The sequence below is a fragment of the Lepisma saccharinum genome, chromosome 16 (assembly GCF_977018435.1).
Source record: "Lepisma saccharinum chromosome 16, izLepSacc3.1, whole genome shotgun sequence".
Taxonomy (NCBI): domain Eukaryota; kingdom Metazoa; phylum Arthropoda; class Insecta; order Zygentoma; family Lepismatidae; genus Lepisma; species Lepisma saccharinum.
In genome coordinates, this window is record NC_139244.1 from 1,686,152 (window position 1) to 1,713,254 (window position 27,103).

The 27,103-nt window shown below is 39.5% G+C and overlaps 1 protein-coding gene across 2 annotated transcripts in view; it reads left to right on the forward strand.

Annotated features, from left to right (window-relative positions):
• The window catches only part of Msp300 (Muscle-specific protein 300 kDa), a 609,326-nt gene that overhangs the window by 35,573 nt on the left and 546,650 nt on the right, over positions 1-27,103 (forward strand). For both annotated transcript variants that reach the window (XM_083137559.1, XM_083137560.1), the window contains exons 2-3: positions 12,149-12,519; positions 18,167-18,386. In XM_083137559.1, coding sequence (XP_082993685.1) covers positions 12,262-12,519; positions 18,167-18,386 — 478 coding nt within the window. In that variant the 5' untranslated portion in view covers positions 12,149-12,261. The remainder of the gene's footprint in view (positions 1-12,148; positions 12,520-18,166; positions 18,387-27,103) is intronic.

The window sequence follows — 27,103 nt, forward strand, 5'->3', positions numbered from 1 at the left end:
CTGCATGCTATTCATGGAAGTAATACTAACGTTCATAGTAAATAAAATAGTTCTTGCAAATTTTAGGCTGCCTTTTAATTCTGAAGAAATCAGTAGTCCAGCGGACGAATGGTTAGCTTTAATGTTTGGCGCAGGACACGTTAGCTTTCTAGGATAACTTTTCGCACGCTGTAGGCTTACATACACGTATGGAAATAAGCCTCTCCCAACACCTGATTCCCCTTCCATAATATGGTCGAGTGTGCTTCCACCAACCTTGCTGCATTTTACTGCAACTTCTTGCTCCACTTAACGCTCACGCAACACGTAAGATTTGATCTCGTGTCCTCTTTCAAAATAAAATCACAAAATGTTGCCAGTAACCTCGGCAATTGGAGTAGCAACTGATTATGGGCAAATCTTTAAAGCATCTCGTATGCCCCCCTCCACATATATACGACAGTGTAGTTTTGATGCAGACCAAAGAATTTAGATATTTCAATGGATTTAGCACGAAACCTAAAGGACACAGACATGGGTAATAAAAGACAGCTGTCTCTTTGCGACCATTTATTTTGTCGACCTCGAAATTAACCACCTTATGCAAGATGGCTTCCAGTCACGTAGCCCAGACCATTTACACGCTACATTGGAAGCTGTATAAAAAATGTATTACTGTGATTAAACAAAAAATAATATTGGACATGCACAAAAACTAATAAAAAGGATCACGTGGTGATTACGTCATTACAATGATAAGCTTAATGTAAACACTACATTTTTCGTATTTTGGTTACTGTTGTGAAGTTTATGTTGTTAATTTGACTAGTTCGTATTGGGAATGGAATAAGTTTAAAACCCGTGCGGAGAAGGGTTTCATTATAATATACGTACAGTCCATATCGTAACATACGGGTAATGCAGCCTTATACTAGTGTGTCCGTAAAGTCGTATATCAACTTCAAATAACATTTACGCGTATTATGTACTCACATTCACTGCTACGGGCTAGATATCAGCAGTGCCAATGTTATTCTCTTATTATTTGTTGGAGAAAACATTATTTTTCGTTATCTTTCAACAGTTATTAACTTCTAAACTTTTGAAGTGGTGTATCGTGTATGTACAGTCGCCATTTTTTTTAAGGATCGTGTGAGACCTCTCTTGCTGCCCTCGCGAGCTGAGGACGTAAAACATGTTATGGTAGTTTCAAGCCACGGAGGTCGCTCTAGAGATGAAGATGGACCTAAGTACCGTATGTATTCGCAAGACATTACGCGACAAATTCGAAAATGAAACTGTCGACACTACTCATTAATTTGCTCAGTCCTCAAGAGATGTCACTGTTTCTCCGCAGGTAATGCTTCGTTCACCAATCCAATTTACTTCTCTTTACCTTTACACGTTCACCTTACTTTCTTACAGATTATTTCCTTCTGTGTTTTCCTTGTTTGTTTCGTAATTAAAAAGCGATTAATGATAATAACATTTCCCCTTAAGTTTACTTTATATCTTCATATTCTTTACTTTTTTTAAAATTTCCTCTTCTCCCTCTGTAGACGCTATCAACATTCTCTCTTTTCCAGATCAACAGACATTTTTCACACTTTCCAGACGGCAACGTCGTGTTTACATCCGCCGACTTCAACAAGCTCTGAACATCGCGTGGTTTTTACTCCTGGCTAAAGACCCTGCGGCAGAGGCCAGATTGGGTGTTAAAAGGGAGCAAAAAAAGAGAATAGCCTGTGGATTCAACATAAAATGTAGCCGTGCGTTTGAATAATGGAGCGTAGACACAAGCGTTTTAAGCCGAACGGATGTTCCATTTCACGAAGCATTTGGCAATAGAACGTTAGTCATTTGTTTGGACGCGGCCCTTTTCTATACGCTGATGTCTGTCATTCACTACCTCCCACGATCATCGTGCTATGTTGGCGGCGGGAATGTTGCCAGGGCCTCCGCAGTTCCTGCCTACAGGACAGAATAACTTTAAAAATGTTTGTTAAAGTCCACTTTCCCTTCAGATAGACTAATCGGGACCGGACCTACGGTTTCAAGTGGAGTTTGACAATTTTCTTACGTAGAAACAATACACACAAGTAAAAGTTATCGTATTGTTATTAATATTACTATTTTATAAAACGGTGTGACTCAGCTGTTAGCATATGCAGATGATGTAGACTTACTGGGGGATGATGTAAATACAATTAAGAATAATGCTAAAATATTTTTCAAAGCAGCTAAAGAGATAGGTTTGGAAGTTAGCAAAGAGAAAACTAAATAAATGCTTACAGACCGAAACCAAGTGTTAAGTAATAATCAAAATCTAATTATTGATAACAACTCGTTTGAACCAGTTCCAAATTCAAGTACTTAGGATTAATACTAACAAATGAAAATTATATTAAAAAGGAAATAAAAAGCAGGCTTAATTCAGGAAATGCATGTTACTTTTCTCTTCATAATCTTTTGTCTTCTCGTTTAATATCTAAGAAACTAAAACTTAAAATATACAAAACAGTAATTTTGCCTATAATATTATATGCATGCGAAACTTGGTTCCTTACATTGAAAGAGCAACTTAAATTGAGGGTATTTGAAAATAAGATCCTTAGAAAAATTTTTGGGTCTAAGAGGGATGAGGGGAGAGGTGAGTGGAGAAGGTTACATAATTTAGAACTGCATAATTTGTATTCATATCCAGATATTATTAGAATGATTAAATCAAGAAGGCTTAGGTGGGCAGGTCATTTGGCACGATTGAGATGGATCTAATGGAAATTGCTAGGTGTGGAAAAGAGTGTATAGATCTTGCTCAGGATAGGGACAGATGGAAGGCTTGTGTTACTGCAGCCATGAACCTTCGGGTTTAAGAAGGCTAGAGAGTTAGTTAGGTAGTTATTATTGTATAAAGAAATATATTTGCATAATTATTTTTTCTGTGGACGTAGCTATATAGGCTATGTACATACACCAAAGAAAGAGATTAGTGTCAAATTGACACAAAGAGTGCTCCCGTAAGTGACCTTATCGAAATGTTCTTATAAATGTCTCAAAGAGGACACAGGAAGCAAGGGTGGTCCAGAATGCGCCGTGGCTCACCCAAAATCAAATTGACCACACTATGAAATTAAAATCTAGGCAAAAATTCTGTAACAAAAATTAAAATCAATGTGTATAGATAGTGATATATAATGGGAACATTCCTTGTTTGGATGTGAATATCATAATATATTCTTATTTGAGGATATGGCCCACCCAAAGCAGAAAGTCTTGCTCCGCCACTGGTGATCTCGTAATTTTAGACATCGCAGTCTAGTGGCGATTTATTGTTACACTCGGGATGTAAGAGGTGACTTTCCCATAAGCACTCAAATGTAAACCTCACTTTCACGTGCATTGGACTGCATTTTTGCAGAGTACCGAGGATCTGGCGTTAGGAGTCATAGCCACTATAGGCCTGTCTGGCACTTGTGTGCTGTCCACATGTGTTTTTGATTGTCCCTTCTTCTATTTCATCTTATCACAATTCTTCGCAATTAGCCCAAGGTGGCAGAAACGCAAACTTATTCAAAATACTAGACGTTAATTTCTACTATCGCTCCTATTTCAATTTCTTATTGCATTTTTCTTGTCTGGGCAGTAATTAAAACAATGAAAAGTGACTACACTTATGAACCACAACTTTTTCGTCGGCCCTCGTATAATTGAATAACCGCAGAAACTCGGATTCCTTATTGGAGACGAGAAGGCCACCTTGACAAACGCATTCCTACGGCAAGTGCTGCTTAATATAACCCCAGGCCCAGTCCGTACGCCAGAACAAAATGTTCGACAGTCTTTTGTTTTCCAAAAGTAAAAAGGGAAAGAGACGGTTCCACCTCAAGGGCGAGGAGTTTTCCCGTCCGCAGTGCGTCGGATCTCGAACCACGCCCCGCTTGATTAATGAAACAATCAATTAAAGTCTCTCACCTAGATTCCTCCCAAAGGGCATCGGCAACACGCCACTCGGTCGGAAGCCAAAGATCTGGACTGGCAGCAGGTGGACACTTCTGAAGGGCTGCCCCGGAAGATAAAAGTGGTGCAACGGCGAAATGTTTACAGGAACCGAGAAATAAACATGTTTTGTTGCAACAATGAACTTGTCCATTGAGATTTTTGCACTAAATGTAGCAATATTTTGTTTTTTGCTTGCATAATTTAGCTTGCTTTTACGTAAGTTCACATTAGAATTAACAGTTTCTTCAGTGGGGTTACTTTTTAAGGGAGGGTCAACCCGGTGGCGTATTGATACCGCTGTCGCTCTGACTGCTCGTAAGTAGGGGGCGGAAGTTGATAACCTAAAGAATGTCCTAAAAAATGGGAAAAAATTACGTAAAAAATGCAAAAAATGTAAATTAAATTTGTTAGTTTCAGGTTAAAAATTGAAATGAAAAGGAAATTAAACAAAATTCAATCTTGCTTTTAAAAAAGGCACCAAATGATACCACATGCACACATGGGCGTCCGCAGGATTTTTTCCAGGGAGGGGCAAGGAAGGTATTTTTTCCAGGGGGGGCAAACGAAGGCAAATTTTTCCCAAAAATAGAGTTGATCCCTAAAAAAACATTGCTTAAATTTGAATTTATGGTGTTCATGCAATAATTAACACATATTATTGTGGCTAAAATGAAATTATATGTGTGAAATTCATAGTTTTTGGCTGACTTTCATTTTCCAGGGCCCCCCCATTGCCCCCCCTTCCGGACGCCCATGCATGCACATTCAATTATAATATGCAACGAGGATTTCCAAAGGAAACAACCGAATAATTTTAAAACAATTTTATGAAAAAGTCATGGATATACACTGAATGAATTGGTGTAAAATGCATTAATTTCCCACATCTTTGCCTGGTGATGTAGTGTGGTGTCTTTCTGTGACACTGTAAAGAAAAATAAATCCTGCGAGATATATATATATAAATATATATATATATATATATATATATATATATATATATACTATATATATATATAGGCCTATGTTCACCTTGGTGAAAAGACTCAAGAATAATACCAAAATGAAAGATGTGACAAAATATGACGAAACAATACACCGAATATTGCGAAAAATGACGTGAAAATGCCGAAAATCGGGGGAAATGACCTAAAACCTGAAAATTGGCAGAAAATGCAATTTTAAATTACCTTTTTTGGGTTCTGGACGAAGTGTAAATTTGTGTGTATCTAATGGGCATCGTGTGCAAGATGTCAGAAAAAAGATGACATTTCATCAACTTCCGCTCCCTACTCATAAGTAATATTAGCTACAGAAAATATACCGGAAGAAAATAAACCATGTGCCAACATTACCAACATTAAGGCAATACTCTCACTTATGCCCCATATTCTTATTGTTATAATTCTTATTAAAACAATGCCTATATGTGCAACAGAAGGATATGCAATCAATGCCTTCAAATCATAATCTCTCTCTCTCTCTCTCTCTCTCTCTCTCTCTCTCTCTCTCTCTCTCTTCTCTCTCTCTGTCTCTGCCGACCTCCGTTGATTCGAACACAGGTCTGGCATTCCGTCAGCTAGTCCACCCGCGGATCTCAGTTAACGTCCCTGATGCATGTCATTCGACAACGGGTATTAATTTTTATTTGATATTTAATTTCTTGTATATTTCTGTTACTACGTTAATTACTAAAAGAAGTTGTGTAGAAAACAGAATAACATTTTTGGATCTTCGTAGCGGAGTATAGTTAGCACAGCGGGGTCTCGGGTTCGAATCCCGGTATGCAAATGGGTGTTCTTTGTGAATGGTCCTTCATCAACTTCATCATATCCCCACTCACCCTCATGGTCGCAATTAGCCAAAAGTGGAAGATAAGGGAAATTAAATAACAAATCAAATCAAACAGTGTACCGGGTGGCCAGAATTAAAGTTACCCAACTCAGAGCCCTCTGTTTGAGGCATCGTAGAACTCTGAAATTTGGGGGATCCACTAGGCAGACCATGGGGAAGAGGATGGCGATAAAGAAAGAAATAGTTCAATTTTCCGCCACCAGGTTGAAATGTGGCGTTGTACGTCCATGATGGGTTGTAATAATGACGTAAACTGCTCCAATTGGTTATGGATTTGCCTTTACCTTGCAATCTTGCAATAAACGAGAGCTTATTTCTCGCAACTTCCAGCCACTAACAAATGTCTTTCTAATTAATAACTCAGCTAAATCACTTAACGTGATTATTTGTACAACACATCATGGAAGTACAGCGCCACATTTCAACCTGGTGGCGAAAAATTGAACTTATTTCTTTTTATCGCCATCCTCTTCCCCATGGTCTGCATAGTGGATTCGCCAAATTTCAGAGTTCTACGATGCCTCAAACAGGCTACAGAGGGCTCTGAGTTGGGTAACTTTAATTCTGGCCCCCCGGTATGTAGTGCGTCTATATGTGTGGGAAAAGGTTGTAATCAAATATTAATTTAGTTCCCCACACTAGCATCCTGCTTATTTTGCAACTAAATAACCAATGGATGGCTTACTTACATCATAACCAAACCCCTTCGGCACGCCTGTAATAGAGATTAAGAAATTATCTTCTTTATTATGGCATTCTTTCAGGTAACTCGGGAAGCAACACGCCCCCCTGTTAGATCGTCTGATTCATCACCGCCACTGTCGCGAAAACATTTTTTGTCATCGCAGTGGAAACCCTAACGAAAGGCCGTGTTTACAGGTGGTTGTCAGCTCGGGCTGCAAGTCGCTTCACCCTCCTGGCTCTACGCTTATAATTCAAATTAGGAGACTAGGGTGACAGCCCCCTCTCAGCTGCTTTGACTTCTTATCATCACTTCATATTGCTGGTGAACGAGAAAGGCAGGATGGCTTTCAGAAAAACATAAAATAGAAAGTGATAGAGAACAGATGAAAGAAAGATAAACAGTGCAGGGGAGCGAGAGAGAGAGAAACAGAAAATAAAGACAAAAAATTTGAGTAAGGAAAAGAGCAAGAGAGCGAAGTAAGGAGAGTAAGGAAGAAAGAGAAATAAAGAATATTAAAAACAGAGAAAGAGAACGAGATAGAGAAACTGATAGAAGAAAGAGAACCTAAGAGAATAAAACAGAAACGTAAGAGAGAGAGAAAACGATTACAATAAACAAAGGAAGACAGAGAGCAGAAAAAAGAGGGAAGGAAGGAAGAAACAGAGAGGAGAAAGAGAAAGTCGTTTTGCATTTTGATACTTTCGGCCTGGCACGTAGCCAGGGGGAGGGCTAAAAGGGCTGAAGCCCCCCAAATCCTACAAATATCTAATTTAAATGTTATTTTTATTATTAATAACAGAAATAAAGTTATAACCACAGTAAAACTGCATTAAATGGAAAATAGTTCAGTGTATAATAGATGAACCAGGTTATAGTTTTACATTCTACCATTTAAGCTTCCAAAATTTATAGTTTCCTTTGTGAGAGGTCACAGAATATAAACTTTATGAGTGAAATTTACCACTAACTGTTAAAAACTTTATTTGAACGATTGTGTAATAGTTAATAACAAAATACAATAACTATGATTTTCAGTACAGTAACTGTACAATGTCCCGGGTTCGATCCCCGGCCGGTTCAAATCCGGGAACTTTTCTAACGATGGAAGCGGCCCCGGCGCCAACCCAGCGTCGAATAACATGGGTACCTGGGGGAAACCCTGGGGGGTAAAGGCGGTCAGGGGCGTGATGCTGATCACATCACCCCCACACACGACCGGATCAAGAAAGTGTGGGGCGTTACCCCCACACCCCCTATACGCCTTCATGGCGTAGTGCTATGCACAGGGGAGCACTTTACTTTTTTTTTTAACTGTACAAAATATAAGAAAAATAATGGACAACAATTGTTTTAGTTATTCACTGATACGGTGGATCGAGTAGCCAAGTCTCTCCAATTATGTAATAATAATAATAACAACAATAAATTTGGATTAAAATTGGTTTATTTTTAATAACTTTTAATTATTATTGTAAAATACCAATAATTATAATTGTCATTATTATTTGTACTAATCAGGTTTTATCTATGGCCTGCCCCCTTCTACAAATATTTCTGGCGACGCCCTTACTGATAAGGGATGAGCCCCCCCACCCCGCCGAAATAAAATTCTGGCTATAGCCCTGCTATCGCCAGCATCTCGCCTCTACAAAATTATTTGAGGATATTGCAAGGGAAACAAACCGGACCAAAGAATATGGGCGGTACCCCCTTCCCCCCTCGTGCTTTCGCCAGCGAGAACTTTGTGACCGCAGAGAAACACGGTTCGCCTCTTTTCTCGCAACCATCTTGATACAATAAATGGCTTTTAGATATTCGAACCGCTCCAGATTTCCCCGAATTACAAACTGTGTGGATTTCTAAATTTACCCGCGGCTGGCTGCGCGCAATACGTCATCTGGAGGAGCGTCGCCTTCCGCCTCGCTCGCTAACGCAAATAGACCTGCCTTTCCGATAGAACAAGCACGCTCAAAGTTTCCTCCTTCTTCAGTTTCGTCTTTTTTCCACAACCTCACGGACACATGCTACTCGGTGTAAATCTCGCACTGCCACCGAGAAGAAAAAGAAGATTGAGTCTGACGTCATTTTCCGAACGAGCTACGTGCTCCAATAGTGCCAGATACACTCTACGAGCCACGTAATTATATTGATACCGCAACTGTCCCTTGTAGTCTAGAGTAATGAGTCTCTGTTGGCATTCGTCCAATGGGGCAGAAGGATGCAAGGTGGTAATATTATCGCAGAGTTTCAGGTGGATTCCTGACAGTTCAGCTGATAGACAAGTTCGTTCTGATGGGCTCTGCTTAGATTCTTCTCATATTCTCCTTTTTTTTTATTCTTTATTCCTCTGGAAATCTCGTTCTGTCTTTCCTCTTACTGTCGTTTCTCTTTTATCCTTTCTTTCTGCCTTTCTGTTTCTGTTCTCTTGCGTTTCTCTCTTCATGTCTTCCTTTTTTGTTTCATTCTTTTCTCTTTGTTTCTCAATCTCGTTCTGTCTTCTTCATTTTTTATCTTCCTTTCTTCTCTCTTCTTTTGTCTTAACTTCATTTACGCTAATTTTTCTCCCTTCCTCTGTTTCTCTAATCGTTCTCTCTTTTTCTCTTACGTTTTTCTGTTTTTTCTTTCTTTTTGATTCTTTTTCCTTTATCTGTTACTCTATCTCGTTCTCGATATCCGGTGGAGGCACATAGTGGTTCAGATCCCACTTTAAGCTGTAGGTCCAGTTCCAATTAGACTTACTGTGCATAAAGTGGACTTAAAGCACCAAATCTATCTATCTATCTCGTTCTATCTCTATCTCTCTCACTCTCTCTTCTCCCTATTTTTAATATTCTGTTTATTTCGCTCTCGTTCTCTTTTTCTTGGTCACTTTCCTGTCCCTCTCATCATTTATTTATTGGTTTCTCCCCTCTCTCTCTCTCTCTCCCCTCCACTGTTTATCTTTCTTTCTTCTGTTGTCTATCACTTTCTGTTTTACGTTTTTCTACACCCCCGTCTTTCCCCCTCTATCCCTCTGTGTCATTCTTGCTGTGTTGTAAACGATTCCGAAGCTTTCTCATGTATCTAAGCCCCGCGACAGGTTAACTTTGCACCAGGTTTTTTGTATTACTCCGCTCGAGAATGGCACTCAGCATCTCCCGTGCCAGTCTTGCCTCAACCACCAAGCTGTTCATATCCCAAACTGTTAGAAAATTGGCAGTATTACAGCTCAACAACATTCTGTGTGCACGTTTGGGTCTACATATGCGAAAAGTTGCTGCAAACTTAACCTGTCGCGGGGGAGGGGCTACAATAATTTTCTTGCCCGCTCGGTGGCGACGCCTCTGGCACTTGTTGAGAATCTTCCAATGAACACCCTATATCGCGGAACAGCGCAGACTTAAATCAACGGATGAAAATGGAATTCTGTTAAATTAGTATTCTATGAGTAATACAAGTCAATGGATGTTTCGCCGGAAGAAACAAATGGCATATTCCTTTTAAAAAAAATGACTGAATAGCATATTTTCTTGTAATACTCTCCCATTTACAAATGTACGCATAAGTGTATGTAGAAGATGGACCAAAATACAATACAGATCTTACCATGTCACTTCATTAATATCTTTTACCTGTTAATGACACCAACGTCTGTGATAACACCGTGCCACAGCATTTACCTTCTCTTTAATTTACGTTCTGACAAGACAGTCGCTATTTTTATTTATACTCAGGGTACTAATTGAGGAGGGAATGAGGGGAATTCGCCCCTCTGCTTTCTGCATCCACACTCTGGTAATTTTTGTCTCGTGGACAAATAATAGTAGATGATATCCCAATACTTTGAGAGTAGTTACTCGAATTCCGACCACTGGCTAATTTTAAAATACCACACGTCTTAATTGGGGTATTTGTATGTTTTGCATGTCACAGGGGGTAAGGGGGCGATTGCCCACTCCGGCCTCCCCACTTAATCCGCCTATGGTCTATGTACAGTTACCGGTAACAATGTGACACCTGGATTCTGTAATACTCGCTTCCGTCCAAGGTGTTATGCGAACTGCGTAACTCCACGACAAAAAAGTTGATTTTAACACCTTGAGCACCGTGTGTATGCAATTGTATACACAAGGAGGGTTCCCATGGGGCCGCGTGTATGCAATTGTATTCACACGTCTTATTCTGGCGCAGGACGCGTGTATGGAACAGTATACACAGTACCATTGTTTGGGCATATTATGTTCAACGTCCTGGCCCTGGACGTCAATAGGGGTACTCAGGGTTTCACGTATTGCATATGCTACAGGATATAGAGGGTGTTTCATTTGCTGCTAGTTTTGCCTATTTCCTATGAATGGTATGATTCAAATGAAATAATATTTAGTTGTAGTATTTATTTTAAAGACATTGAATCTACATTTTTGCACAATTTACAACGCTGAAAGTGTATTTTTCTTTACAGTATTTATTTTTTAGTTGCAGGACAAAAACTCTGTTTTATGAATCAACACTGTCGATTTCGACTGTAACATTAGATTTTTCAATTTCTTTTCTTTTTCACAGGACAGAGATTCAAACATAAATACATACATACAGTGCTACACCTCAAAGCTGTAAATGTTGTTCAGTTTCCAATTACTTAATGGATTTCAACACACATATAAAATACTAAGAAATACAAATACATAGTACATACTGCATCTGAAGCTGTCACATTTGTTTACATTGCAAAATCAAAAAACAAAATACAGATATTCCAAGAACGTTTTGTATATTTTATGGAGTGAGTGCAGAGTCTATGGAAAGTTTTACAATTTTTCATTTGTGCAACAGTGACATTGAAGTATATAGTACACATTAAAAAGACCTGCAGATACTAACACAGATATGCAAATAGCTTGTTCTTGTGAAATTCATTGAAGCACTTGATGCAAACCTCAAAATATATTGTTTCAACACTAAACAAGTATGACTTATACTACAAAAAAACAAACGGCACATGATTATAGCCAAATTCTAAATATAATATAAACAAGAATTATACAAAAATGTGTGTATACAAATGCATACACACGGCCATTCGTTGAAATTTTCATGCATAGCCGCGTGTATACAATTCTATACACAGCTAAAAATGGAATTTAGGGTTACTTCGGAGGAATTGTGGGGCAAATCACTTGAGTATATTACATAACTCCATAATACAAGTCAAAATTTGTGAAAAAAGCACTTTGGCTCAGTGGATTTTCGCCTAGCGCTCAAGGTGTTTAAAAGCAAATGACAACTTATACCACTGCTGTAGAGTTAGACAACACACATAACGCCTTGTAGGATCCAGGTGTCTAATTTTTATTGCCGGTGACTGTACAGTCAAAGACAAAGATAATAGTAGGCAAATGGTCCATTGCTATTTTCATTCTCTTCTATTGTTGTTTTAAGGCACGTAATTATGTTGATGTGAAGTAGATGTTGTTCTTCTGTTTGTGAACATCTCTATCTCAATTCATCATCATCACACTGTGGGAAAAGGGATGAATGAAAATGGCGATGGGGCAATCCGCCTACCATCCGCCACTGGGTACTAATGTATGCAACATTGTGTTACAGTTTTCTATCTGTTTCTTACGATATCCATTGCCTCTTCTCTTCCAGATTTCGGAGCCGACCCGACAGAAGCAGAATGCCGGTGTGACCTTTGACTTCCCCGACCGACCCGAGCGAGCGACTAGGAGGACGCGCATCGCTATACTCGCAGTGTAGCGGCGATGTCCCAGCAACCACCGCCCCAAGGCCCCAGGGGTTGGGGAAGGGCCACCCCCTCTCCCATACCTTTCGCCGCCCCCTTTGCCCCCTCGCCCCCTCCGCTGACAGCGCGTCGACTCGCCTCTCCGGCCTTCCGGCCAGGGTCGCCCATGTTCGGCTGCCCTTCGCCCCGCCTGCCCCCGCCCTACATTCCCTGCCCTAGACCCAGGTGGCCCTCCCCAACCCCCATGGGCCCTCGGCCCTACAGGGTTCCTGCGCAGGTGAGTGTCTGGCTTTATGTTTCCATTTCCCCTAACTCCGGCATGTAGTAGGGATGGCCTGATTTGGATCTTGAAATATCTGGGTAAGAAAGTCACTACCCATTTTTTTTACTACAGGGTGGACCAAAAGTCGCAATACATACGAAAATAACATTTTGTTTTTAAGTTTTTGTATTTATTTATTTTTTAAAGTGTTCTTTCTAATGCGTGTTCATCAAGAGTGGAAGAAACGTATTGCAAACCAATGGTAACCACGTAGAGGATATTATATGAATACATTGTTTCTTATCACAACATATTTATTTGTCCTATGTATTGCGACTTTTGGCCCACCCTGTATTATTATTATTATTATTATTTTAAAGTTCCAGTATGAGTATACGATTTTTGGTTCTTATCCGATTTTTTTTCCGGTCCCACATTTCTAATTTTCAAGTCAAGATCGGGATATCAAGTTTTTGGTTCCGAATTCAGGTATCCAATTTTCAATCCCAGAGCTGAGAACCGTGGTTCTGTATCCAGGTTTCGATCCCGGTTTCCAATTTTCAAGTCCGCACCTGGATATCCGATTTTTAGTTCTGGATCTAGAAATGAGATTTTTGGTTACGGATCCGGGTATCAAATTATTCCGGTTCCGGGTAGCTGATTCCCCGTTCCCGGAAGACTACCCGTCCAGCATTCCTGTACTCGATTTTGGTTCCAGATATGGGTACACCATTTTCGGTTCTGGTTCCGAGCTCATAAACTTTTTTCGACTCCGGATCAACGTATGTGATTTCCTGTTCTGAATCCGGGTTCCGGATTTCCCATCCCGGATAACAAGGTATCAGATCCGCGTGTCCAATATTTGGTTCCTGATTTGGGTATCCGATTCTCGCTGGATCCGGATCTAGATATTTTCAGAACTTTGTAAAATTTCTCGCCATCCCTACTACGTATACATAGTCATGTAAATGATGCATATCTCTTCTAGAAATGTAAGTGAAGAATGCAGACTTGGACAGGACTCGAACACAGGCCTGTCTCATGCTATAGACGTGCTTAGTGGTGGCTTCAAAATCAAGTGAACTCAGCTACTGTTCCTGATGCATATTATACGAGTGAATGAAATAAAATTGTGGGTGCGTGAGCACTCAGGCTATTTTGCACATTATACAGCCACCTATGATAACTAAAATGGACGCGTGTGTGAGGACTAAAATATTCTTACCTGGGTTAAATGCTGAGGCTGTAAATGGAGCACTCTGCACAACACACAACCCTCCAGAAGATTATCCTGGCCGTAGGGCCAGCCACCAGATCCTTGAGCGGCGTACTACGTGGAAGTAAGGTTCATACCAGGTCAGCCCTTTCCCGCCCGCATGTTATATGACGAGGATATTAATGCATATATAAACTTTATAATTTTAATTTATTTGTTTGGTTTGGTTTGATTTGATTTATTTTACTTCGCTTCTTGAGCCACTTTTGGCTAATTTGCGAAGATGGGGATGAGTGATGATATGATGAAATTGATGAATAGACACTCGCAAACATCCATGCCCAGGCTAGGATTCGAACCCGGGACCCCTGGCGTTGTAGTTAATTTATTTGTGAATGAGTTTGTTATTTATTTATGTTAGTATGTTAATTACTTGTAGAACTTGTATTATTAGTATTTGTTCATGGTAACTGGAAATTGAATACCATTTTGAGAGCTTGAACCTCTTCAGCTAAATAGGCCTGTTGTTACGAGGTTTCTCCTCGTATAAATTTGTACAACCAATAAAGAATCTGCCTCGATCGAAAATACAAAACAGTGTAGCGTGTGTGTCGCTTCCTTCATAATGATGCAATTGTTTCCGTGCCTCTCCTAACCCGATTTCTTATCTTAATCGACGTCATTTCCCCTTTCGACCTTCATCACAAACACTGCGTTTCCTTTCGCCCGTCCATTGCTGACCCTTTCGTTACTCTCTGTTTACCATGTCCACTTCGAGAATGGCTGCGTCGCCAGGTATTTAATACTCTAGAATGTATTTTAATTGTAGTGCGGGGATCCTATACTTTTGTAACGTGTGCACACCCTCACGTGATCACATCGCAGTCATTGCAGGCTAGAATGAATTCTATGTAGATCAACAGTCTTTATTTATCTATCTATTTATTTATTTAAAGGCATGACACTACAGGCAAATGCCCACTTACAGTATCTTGTATTATAACACTGAATGGTACACAAAATATGCAATCAGCAGAATTCATAAGGTACAATACTATGATAATATGTGTTACAGTAATATAAAAATTAATATAAGATTAGATATTAAAAAGAAGTAAAGGGTGTTTCATAAAGTGCGCAGTTTTTGAAAATGCAACAACTCAGCTAAAATTGTATGAAAGTTGACATTTTGTTTTTTATTACTTTACACATTCACTACGATTTAATAATTTAAAAGTAAAAAGTGTCCGGCATATGCCCGTATGCGATTTAAAGTGAAAAAATGATGTCTGGCATATGTCCACCTCCGTTTTGTAAGCAGGCAGCAACTCGATCTGTGAAGTTCGCCATGACTCTTGTGCAGACGTCTCTGTCGATTGAACCAATTACCCGTTGGATTTCCCTCTTCAATTCGGGGATTGTTTGAGGTTTGTTCATGTACACTTGTGACTTCACATAACCCCATAAAAAGAAATCACATGGGGTGAGGTCACAAGACCTTGGAGGTCACTCCTGGTCACCACGAAGCGAGATCACGCAGCCAGGAAACTTTTCTTGCAGTAAGGTTATTGTCTCGTTGGATGTGTGACAGGTAGCCCCGTCCTGCTGAAATCACATACTCACGGTATCCAGTTCATCCAGAGCAGGCCACACAAAATTTCTGATCATGTTCCGATAACGAGGACCGTTTACCGTAACTGCATTTTTGTTCCCATCTTCAAAAAAGAAGGGGGGCAATCACACCTCCTGACCAAAATCTCAAACAATCCCCGAATTGAAGAGGGAAATCCAACGAGTAATTGGTTCAATCGACAGAGACGTTTTGCACAAGAGTCATGGCGAACTTCACAGATCGAGTTGCTGCCTGCTTACAAAACGGAGGTGGACATATGCCAGACATAATTTTTTCACTTTAAATCGCATACGGGCATATGCCGGACACTTTTTACTTTTAAATTATTAAATCGTAGTGAATGTGTAAAGTAATAAAAAACAAAACGTCAACTTTCATACAATTTTAGCTGAGTTATTGCATTTTCAAGAACTGCGCACTTTATGAAACACCCTTTATAAGGTAGTAACCTGACAGGTGAGGTTAGAACTTACACATGATAACCAAGAAAATAACCAAGGAGAAACATATGAGCTTCACCTTACATATAAACGATGATATATAGATGTAATGATAGTAATTAGTAAATAACACAAAAAGAAAAAAAATAGGATGGACTCTTTCGCCTGTACACAAAGAGACTGAACTACTAAACAAAGTTCAGTCTGGTGTTGGAAGGAAATTTCAGTTTCCCTTTTGAACCTTCGAAAACTTTGGAAGATGTCTATCCTATCATATGTCTTTGCAATTTCGTTATATAACCTAGACATTCTCCGAGTGGGTGCCGCATTGGCTGACTTTGTTTGAGCTCTCGGTACTTGAAACAGCTCTTTCCGTGGTCTTACTTTATTATATGGTACATAAAAAGGGATTTCTGAGAGCAGCTGAGAGGAGTCCACACATTCAGGGTATAAGAGGTGACCTTTTGTATGCACTTTAACATCAACCTCCCCTCGTCCCTTTCAATTGCACTGATGAGCAGGACCCGGATTTTGATGACCTAAGAAATATGAAAAATTATCTATAAAATGACCTAAAAATGACTTAAAAATTTTGTCTTTATTTCGGGGTATGGCAATTAGGACGCCATAGTTCTTATTTCTGTAACATTAGAACTGAAATTTCAAGGTGTATGTGAATATTGAGGATAAAAATTTTAATAAAACATTACAATGCTGACCAAGGCAAAATTTATTGTATAAAAATATACACTAAAAACGTAACGTTTCCACCCTCTGACAGGGACTTATTTAGACGAAGATTCACGAAGGTGGAAACGTTACGTTTTTAGTGTATATTTTTATACAATAAATTCCTCCCTGGTCAGCATTTTAATGTTTCATTAACAAGGAAACAAGGCTAAACAGTGTTACCATAAAAATCTGTAAAAATCTTAACTTTTTAAAAATTAAAATTATTGCAGTAGGTAAAGTCGAGCGGCATGTTGTCTTGTTCCTACAATCACGTGGCAACAGTGGCGGCCATTAGGGGGGGGGCAAGGGAGGCAGCCTCACTATGCTAAACCTTATGTAGCAAGGGAAAGCAAACTGTTCTTGCGCCCCCCTGTTTTTGCACCTTGCCCCCATAGTTTTGAAACCCAATCGCCGCCACTGCGTGCCTATAGAATTGTTGTTTTCATTGTTACAGACATGAAGGCGATGAAGGTCAGTTCTGAGCTAAAAATGAGTGGGTGAAACGTAATGCAATTACATTACTTTTTTTTTTGCAATTGCGCCAAAAGAAGACCAGAAAAATAAGTGAAACGCGTAAAATGACCGTAAAACTTGAAAACAATTACCTAAAACTCGAAAAATAAAAAATATGACGAAAAAATGCACAATAAAATTCACATTTTTGTAATCAGAGGTTCATATTCAGGGTTTTAATACTTAAGAGCAATGCATACTAGATAAGGAAAAAAAGATGACGTTATCAAAATCCGGGGCCTGCTGACGAGGCTCTGGCGACTGAACACACAGCTGGGATATGATAATAATAATAATGCCACCGGGTATCGAACCTTTTTCCTTCTCTTACTTGTAGGCTTTTATTCTGGTAACACACTGCTAGGTTTCCTGTTTCCCAAAGTAGTAACAGTATATTTTTAAAGACGTTCTTCACACATTAAGGCATAAATTAAATATTCTTATTTCTTAAATATGCTAAACATTTTTTTTTACTAAATCAGAAATGCAAACTACAAATCATTAAATATAGCTACCGTATATTATTTTCTAATATTTTTTTTTTTATTTTCCCTCTCATTTAAAAATTTGTGGGATGTAAATATCAGAAACTATGGCACATAAAATGTCGGTGCTTTGTAGTCCAGGGGCGCCAAACCACAGTCCTATCTAGGGGTGCAAAATATGTAGCGAAATGTAAATGAAATGCCGTCAAGGCTTTGAAAACTGTAAAGGTCATATATTTTACGGTAGTTGGATGGAAGCGGACATTTACGGTCTTATGCCGTCATTTCCCCAGCCGCACGCAGAAGGGGAGCTGATGAGGCTACAGCGCCTCCGAAATTTCAAGAAAATCGACGTTTTCAAATAAAAGCAGTGAATAATTAGGGAAAACCCGAGTGGTAAATGCAAATCCTCCTTAAAATGACCTCCAATCGCCATTTTTGTGAGTGCAAATATAATTTTGTGTATTCCGCCCACTAGTAAGCAGATATGTACTATCCACCTTTACAATTCCAGCCAACCCCGAAAAAAAATCTTGCATACGCCAGTGTTCACCCATGTTTTTGTAGCGTAGACTGTTTCAACAATTTCAACAATTTACTTTGGTTCCCGACCTGCACTGACTTTTGTTCCATCTCTTTTCAGAGCCCGTCCCCCGTCATGTGCCCCTCCCCGGAGTTCTTCTACGCCACTGCGGCGTCCCCCTTTGAGGTGGAGTACGTGGGGGTCCCGTTGGAGCCTCCGCCCCTGCCGCCCGACCAGCCACCTGGCGGGATGAGCACCGCCGACATCATCGCCAGCCAATCGCAGGATTACGTGGACGAGAAGCTGGCCGAGTACCAAGCCACCATCGTGCAGCTGCAAGGTAGGTGTCGCTAGTGACGTCACGGAGCTTCCTCCGCAGATAAATATATACCCTTTGCCTCATGTGTGCCGCCTTCAGCCGGAACGGTCAACACACTTGTTATCATAATGTACCGTACAGTCCCGAGAACAAATGTGTTCACCCACTTTCCGAACTTCGCGCAACACACTTTTTCTCGTGACTGTACGTACACTCAAGAGCAGTAGTATAGGAACATTTTGGTTTAGGGGAGTACAAATTGAATTTTAAATTATAGCATTCCCAATTATAATGAAATTACTGTGACTGAAATCAAATTATACATGTGAAATACATACTTTCAGGTTCACATTCATTTACTAAAGGGGAGATATGGCCTAGGGTTACCAGATCGCTATTATGGAAATGTAGGACATAATGTTCCAAAATGTAGGACATTGAGTCAAAATGTAGGACACAAAAAACATTTGAATACATATTTCTATAGAACACGTTAGAGTGTAATTTAAAATTGACACTTTTCAGAAAAAGAAATATTTCTTAATGAATTCTTTAATTCAAAATTTCCAAACTTGTAATCATACTAAACAATGCACTTGTTTTAACGGTACTTCACAGACGAGCCAATTGTTCCCAAAATTTCAGGTTTAGTCAAAATATTTTTATGAGAGACTGGACAGTCAAATTCTTTGGTATTATGTGGACCAGTACCAAACTTCTTACAGACGTTATAAAAAAAAAATCTCGTGAGTCCGTTGTGCTGATGGTAATGAAAGTACTCTCTCAACATTTGAATTGTGACCTGCAATGGCAAACAAATATTCAGCAATTACCGTAATTGAAATGGTTCCAGAAGTTTCATCTTGGGTAGTTTTTAGTTGAATTGCAAGGTGTCTACCAAAATAACAAATCCAAAATTCTTGAGTTTTTCAGGATTTTTCTTTACATTTACCTTTCGTTTTTGTTTACCTAAGTAGGGGTCGAATAAATAAAGGTTAAGTTGGAAATTAGCAATTAAGAAAATAATATTTAATAAGAAAATCCTACCAAAAGGCTGGTTAAAATGAAAACTGCAGCAGTATACAACAAATGATTTAGACCTATTTTATCTATTAATGCATTCTGGACTGCATTTTGCAGACTAGCGAGGCTCTGGCGTTTGGACTCACAGCCAGTATAATCTTATGTAGGGCTCGTGTTGTCGTACCTATATGTTAGTGATTGTCTCTTCGTCCATCTTATCTTATGGTCATTCATCCTCATCGACTAGCCAAAGGGGCAGAAAAGTTAAGTAAAATAAACTAAATCCACTAATCAGTCATTGGGATAGCAAAAATTCTTGACCACCACAAGTATAATTTCTTGACTTTTTATTGACTTCTTGACCTACTTTTCTTTATTTTTTCTTGATTTTCACGACTTTCTTGACTAGTAGATACCCTGAATAACTTCGTTCTCTAAACCCCTGCTTTACAATCAAGATAATGAATAAGAATGGGAAACGCCTTGTTTCATCAATATAAACCCCAAAACTTTTCTTCAATAGTTGCTTCCGTTTTTCCGTTTGTCCTCTAGCGGGACAATATTTTCTTTTCTTTTTCGGCAATGACTGAAGCAAAATAAATGTCACTATTGAGTTTGGAAGCGCAGTCCATAGACTTGTAACTTGCATGTTTTTTGTCTTTGTTAAACTGAAACACGTATTTCGGCTAATTTCATTATGTGACGCACAAAATGTAGGATATTTATGACATTTTTCAAATTCCTCCCGGACGCCGGACACAAGGTTAAATGTAGGACATGTCTGGGAAAATCCGGACGTCTGGTAACCCTAGTATGGCCATCCTTGCCCCCACCTCTCCGGACGTCCATGCCCCATATTATTATACTTTCACCTAGAAATTTAGTGCATTATTTCCTGTAGAACTTCGTTCTCTGTCAAATTTCTTGTTATTAACAGTCTTACATGATTTATTCGGCAGCCTCTATGTTGCTGCATATACACACATACGCCTAAAATTATACTAAGAGAATTTTCGGTGGGTCCGGACACACACTATATACGCCTATGTTCCACAAACACCAATAAAATAAGACATTGAGATGAACTGAGATTTTTCTTTCCCGACTGAACTTTCACCAAAGCTCTTGCCCCCCCCCCCCTTCCCAATCAGAGGGTCTGCGCATACGTACGTCTCTAGCGTCAACCAATGGCAGATCATCGACAGCACAGCACTTGACCCACCTGAATGTACCACACTGGACTGGGACAAATCAAGCAATGCTCATTCGAGTAACCGTGACTGCATTACCCAGTGACATGGCAGAACAAGTAAACAGCACTGGCACAGAATTCGAGCGGCGTGGCGACGCGATTAAAAGAAAGTCTTAAATACCTTTGAACACAGACGCCGGTCTTTGTTGGACAGTTAGTGTTTCGCGTGGGCCGAGGAAAATTCAATTTGGCTGGCCTTCCACGGCAATAAATACGGTGACTAAAATGTTTGGACTTTAGACCTGCACTGTAGCCAGGTCTATTAAAAGCATTTACGTTGCATCGCCTAAACTTGAATATTCTCTTGCTTTCGGTTCATTACCATCGAATGACTGAATGAATATACATACATACAAATATGCACACACAGTGCTTCTATTTAGCTGTACGCCAAATCTTTTAATATTTTTCTAAAATATTTGATAGGGCTATTTTAATCAATAACCATATATGCAAAATATCCGCCCTGGTAGTTTCAGCTCACAATCATCTATTTATTCTCATGTATCAATGTATTGGTAAGATAGACTAAACTACCGTGCGTCCATTTCGATCTGCAGCCGAGAGATCGGGAGAAGCGTGGCGGGCGGCGCTGACGGAGATGCCGACATTTGCGGCCTGAAATGCCCGCTTATTTTTATGGACATATGCAGACATTTATATAAATATTGCAAAACGAGCACTAACCTGTGTTATAAGAGTATGGTTTTAATTTTAGTAGCTTAGTGACTGTATGTGCCGATGATTTTGACACGCCCACCTCTTGTGAAACACGGCGTAGAGGTTTGTTTGGAGAACGTTCTAACGCTGCACCAATATCATCGAGTTTTGCTTCGGTTAGAATCCGTCGTTTTTGCTTAGGTGTTTTAAAATTTAACGATACAGTTTCTCGTAATTTAAGGACAAGATGTCTAACCGTATCTCTGTGTGGAGTTGAAACGCATGGGAATTTCTGTACAAATTGCCTACACACGTCTCGACACGAGTTTGTTTTCACGTAGGTACGTGTCATACATAAAAAATCTTTGTTCTAACGTGAATCATGCGGCTGGCATTCCAATCGTCTCACTGACACGTCACACATACACACTACAATAACACAAACAAGTAACTGCAAGTAACCAAGAATAACACTCTTGCGCACAGTACGAAATTAACACGCTCTTGGTTTACATTGCTCGCCACTATATTTACAACTCTGTCTTCATCTAGTCGCGAAGGAACAAAAAACTCGAGCTCGGAGATTTCGGATTGCAAGGAAGCTCACGAACACTATTGACTTTTAACGGTTTCTTCTACAGCGTAATCTTGATACAGTGTTGCACATTCAAAACCTCCAAACGATCCCCATCGGCACAAAACTCTTTCAAGGATATAAACTTAAGCAGGACGTTACTGGTCAAAACCATGATTAAAATGTTTTATTATCTGTGGCTCTTAAGAGGCCATATCATGGGCAGCGGAAAAACAGACCTTCATTCAGAACACTTTTACTCGAAAACTATTTGAGGCATTTGAATGAGCTTTGTGGTGAATTGATCAGAAAGGATGAATCTTAACAGTGATTATCGAAATTTTTTTATCACTTACATATTTTAATAGATATTAGCTGTCAAATATCTCAGTTTTTGGATCGGCGTATAGAGCCCGATTCTAAGTTATTGTAAAAATTTAACCTTGCAAGCCTTTCTTGCATCCTTCCTGAGTAAACTGATTTTTTTATTTTTCAAATTGAGAGGCCCATTGTGACAATACGCCATTGCAAACATTGATATGCATTTTCAAACACCTTTGAGAATGGCTTTATTCGAGCCATAGCGGGGCTGGCCATCGGCTGGCGGGGTTATGTTCAAGTCCTACAAGTTCAGCCGTCTGCCGATAGATGACTCTGACCAGGTTTTACTACTGTGGGCGTTGCTTGGATTACTTCTTCTTCTACCCTTGGCATCGTCTTTTCCCTTGGGGGCAGCTTTTGACCGTGCTCCGACCATTTCGGAAAATCCAAAGTTGATTTCCTTCACCCGGCTGTTTTTTCATTGTGTTTCATTTGTCTTATTTCTATTTTCCAAAAGAATAAATACATTAATACAGAGACTGTCCCAATTGAATCTTACATAAATTATAGCAAAATTAAATTTGTTTTAAGTCAATTACATGCTCAAATAGGGTAATCGGGACTGGGGCTACAGGATACAGTGGGACCCAGACCACTGTGTGGTTCTACCGGGGATCGAACCTGAGACCCCTTGAATACAAGGCGAGATAATTACTACTAATTTCATCGAGGAATCTCAAGGACTTATTTGGGGAGGGGTCCGGACCCCTCCCCAAGAAAGACTTACCAAGTAAAAAATTAAATAATGAAAATATATTTGTGTAGCATTTATTACATAATCGATGGTTATAATTTCCTTTGAACTTATTGATTGATTTGTTGTTTCTAAGTCCACTTTTTGCACAGAAAGGCTAATCGGGACTGGACTTACAGCTTAAAGTGAGATTCGAACCACTACTTGCATCCACCGGGTATCCAACCCGGGATCCCTTGATTACAAGGCAACGACGATACCACTGCGCCATCGAGGAGGCCCACTCTTTGAACTTATTGGAAGAAAGATTGGAAGTAGGGGGCTTAGAAGGACAGTACCAATTACCAAAGATTTATGCTTGCACGCTACTATTTATAACAATATGCATAAAATATTAATCAGGAACTTTACTTTTCGCTAACCGGATCTAACATTCTCTTTTATTCAATAAATATTCAATTCTTCATCAATTTGAAATGAATTTCTTTGCCAGGGCACTTGTTTTTTATGCAAATTATGCCGATCTTAACTACAGGTAAGCTAGATAATGAATACGTGCTGTTATCCGATCGTTTTACCTATTTATGTGATAATAATATAATTTTAACTTACACATCATATTATTATTATTATTCCTGACACAATTGGTTCGGTGTATTTCTAGATACGTGCCTTGGGAGGCCCTACAGAAATTACAGCGAAAGGAAGTGAGACAGTCGGGCACTCTTTCAAACTGTAAATTTTGTTCTTGTCCCAAGTTATGTAAACGCTATCTCGTTTTCGTCTCGATCTCTGAATATAATTTCAATTATAGTCACATTAACTTCAACGCATTTTAAAAATACAATTTGTGTCTATACAAAGAACACGCTTGGGCAATACATTCACATTTAGAGAACACCGATGTATTTCATAAAGAGGTAAGACAACTATGCTGAAGGTAGATATTTAAATTTTAAATATAATTCACTGCACATTCAATTATACTATATGTAATGTTATGTTATAATAATGGAACCTACATCTTGCAATTTTTTAAATTCTAGTTTCATTAATATTTTACTTTGGATATTATGTGAATACATTAATCGTGATGGAGGGAGAAAACACACCGGAACGACAAGTGACCGACGACACGTGTCGCTTGAGAATTTCACCAATCCAGCGTAGGCATGTGCGGCCTGTCATGCCGCTACGGTATGAAACGTTGCTGCTGATTGGCTCGTTCCTAAGCGACATATGTTGCTTGTCGCTTCGGTGTGAGTTCTCCCTAAGAGGGCGAGTGACAATGAATTCAATTACATCTTCATAGCTTGTTCATGACTGAAAGAAGCTACTCGTGTCGCATGTCGCTCGGACTGGGACTTTCTCTCAATATCGTGTATCATGTCGACTCGCTTTGTTGTTCGTGCATGTTTTGCTTTAAACTGTATAGGCTCTTGTTGCTTGATGTGAATGTCCCGTGTCGCTTGGGAACGAGCCAGTCAACAGCAACGTTTCTCAATGTAGCTGCAGACCGAAGTGACTAGCGATACATACCTCTAGAGTACAATCCAATCAACAGCAACGTCTCACACAGCTGTAGAATAACATGTCACACAAGCCTGCGTTCAATTGGTGAAATCCTCAAGCGACACAGATATTTCACACCGTCTAAAGCAAAATATACACTGTGCATGCGCGAACAACAGGCCAGGGCGACACGATGGACGGTATGAAAAGAACTCAGTCCTAGGACACACAAGCAACAGACAACACAAGCTGAATGGTTGATTGCGTTTATTACTGAGAGCCAGTTACCAAGAGACACGTGTCGCTTGTCGCGTGTTGCTTCGATAACAAATATCCCTAAAAGTAAGCAGCTTTTGAAGCACAGTATGAATAATTAGTAGGTAAACAGCAGTGACAAAACATATGATTGATTGATTGATAGATAGAAAAAATTGTCTATAAATCCGCACCCTAATTATAACTTATTAAACATATCAAAACATATTTTTCATTCATCAATTTTTTACGCTTACAATAACCTCTAATTATTACTAAATCAATTTTTGTATTTTCCATCTAATATCTTATTATATTTAGCTCTTGCCAGTAGGCACTTTATCTTCTTATGTATATATATTTTTTGGCCTCCATCTCATCAGACTTATCATTCATTAATTTCCTCAATTATCTCATCCAACTCGTTTGTATTTCCACCCTTCTACATAAGAGTTGTAGCTTTCTTGGCGGCGTCAATCGACGTTAGCTTCCATCGTATACATTGCTCTCGTCTTCAGGTAGGAGATGTTGTTGCTATGTATGTGCTCGAAACGTTGGAAGATAACGCCGATTTAATCTGGCTGGTACAACTGTTCGAACCCTTCTACATGCTAAATTCAAACAACAATCTTTCGTAATCATTAAACAGGATGGAATAAATAGCGGGGAGGCTTTTGTAATATTAATAATTTGAATTACTTCCCCATTAAAAACTGAGCATCCTCGATGGCACAGTGGTAGCGTCGTCGCCTTGTAATCAAGGGATCCCGGGTTCCATGCCTGGCTCAGTCCCGATTAGCCTTACTGTGCATAAAGTGGACTTAAAACACTAAATCAATAAATCATTAAGAATTCATTTTAAAATTTTATAATGAATTTCGGGTGAAAGATTCAATATACTAACCTCCATTATTAATTCAATGCCTAGAGAATTATAAAAAAAATGGGGTGGGGTGTATTTATATACACGAACGCTCGGGAGCCAATATAAGTTTACAACCTGCAAATCGGGTTTTCTCTACCGATTCAACCAATTCAATATCTCCAATGTTGTTTGTGTTGCACCTGATTCAAAATCGATCATAATTTATTTCGGAAATTAGTTTTGGGAGGATAAAGACCATCGATAGGAGAGCTTGACTGCCGTTCGATTCCCGGAGGAGAGGGTGAGGAAAGTGGCCTCTCCCACTGCATGGGGTGCATCTACGTGCAATGACTCTGCTATATAACTACGTGGGAGCATAGAGACGATTTGCATCGCCTCTATAAATAACCGAGACTATGTATACGTAAAGAGCCACCACCACCCACCCACCAATACGCCTTCAAAACACATTGCATAATGCAGGTTGGTGGCTTTACCAATTTCTTTCAAATACAAGTAGTTAATTATAGTAACAAAACATCTTTTTATACGTAATTGGATTTTTCAAAATTACAATAAAATAACAAAGCAACCAATTTTGTTGTAATTCTATAAAGAATAAGTTAACATAGGCCAGAATCGGTAAACTTCCCAGTAGGTGGAATGGGCGATTCTGGCTGGGTTCTTTGACCTACTTTCTCACCTTAATGGATTTCTCTCGTAAGGCATGAGCAGTGTTGCCAGCTCCTCACTCGAAAAAATCACCAAGGTTTTTTCTTGGTCTAACCTAACCTAAAGCATGGAGCTGGCAACCTTGCTTGAGGTATTTTCTCGCAGTGTTGCCAACTCCTCACTCGAAAAAATCACCAAGGTTTTTTTTTCTTGGTCTAACCTAACCTAAAGCAAGGAGCTGGCAACCTTGCTTGAGGCTTGCCTTACAGTGCGTAAAGCAAGGTTGCCAACCCACTGGTACTTTTGCCATAGCCTTTTACAAGAAAAAAAAGAGAGAGGGAAGAATTAAACAACCGACAGCTTACCCACAGCCTTTTTTGCTCTAACCTAACCTAAAGCAAGGAGCTGGCAACTTTGCTTGTGCAATCAACCGGTTGACCCCCCTTCAAGTGGAGATCAGCGTTGCCAACTTCTCACTCGAAAAAAAATCACCAAGGTTTTTTTTGGTCTAACCTAACCTAAAGCAAGGAGGTGGCAACTTTGCTTGTGCAATCAACCCGGTTGACCGCCCTCAAGTGGAGATCAGCGTTGCCAACTTCTCACTCGAAAAAAAATCACCAAGGTTTTTTTGGTCTAACCTAACCTAAAGCAAGGAGGTGGCAACTTTGCTTGTGCAATCAACCCGGTTGACCGCCCTCAAGTGGAGATCAGCGTTGCCAACTTCTCACTCGAAAAAAAATCACCAAGGTTTTTTTTTGGTCTAACCTAACCTAAAGCAAGGAGCTGGCAACTTTGCTTGAGGCTTGCCTTACAGCGCATAAAGCAATTTTTGCCAACCTGCACACACTAA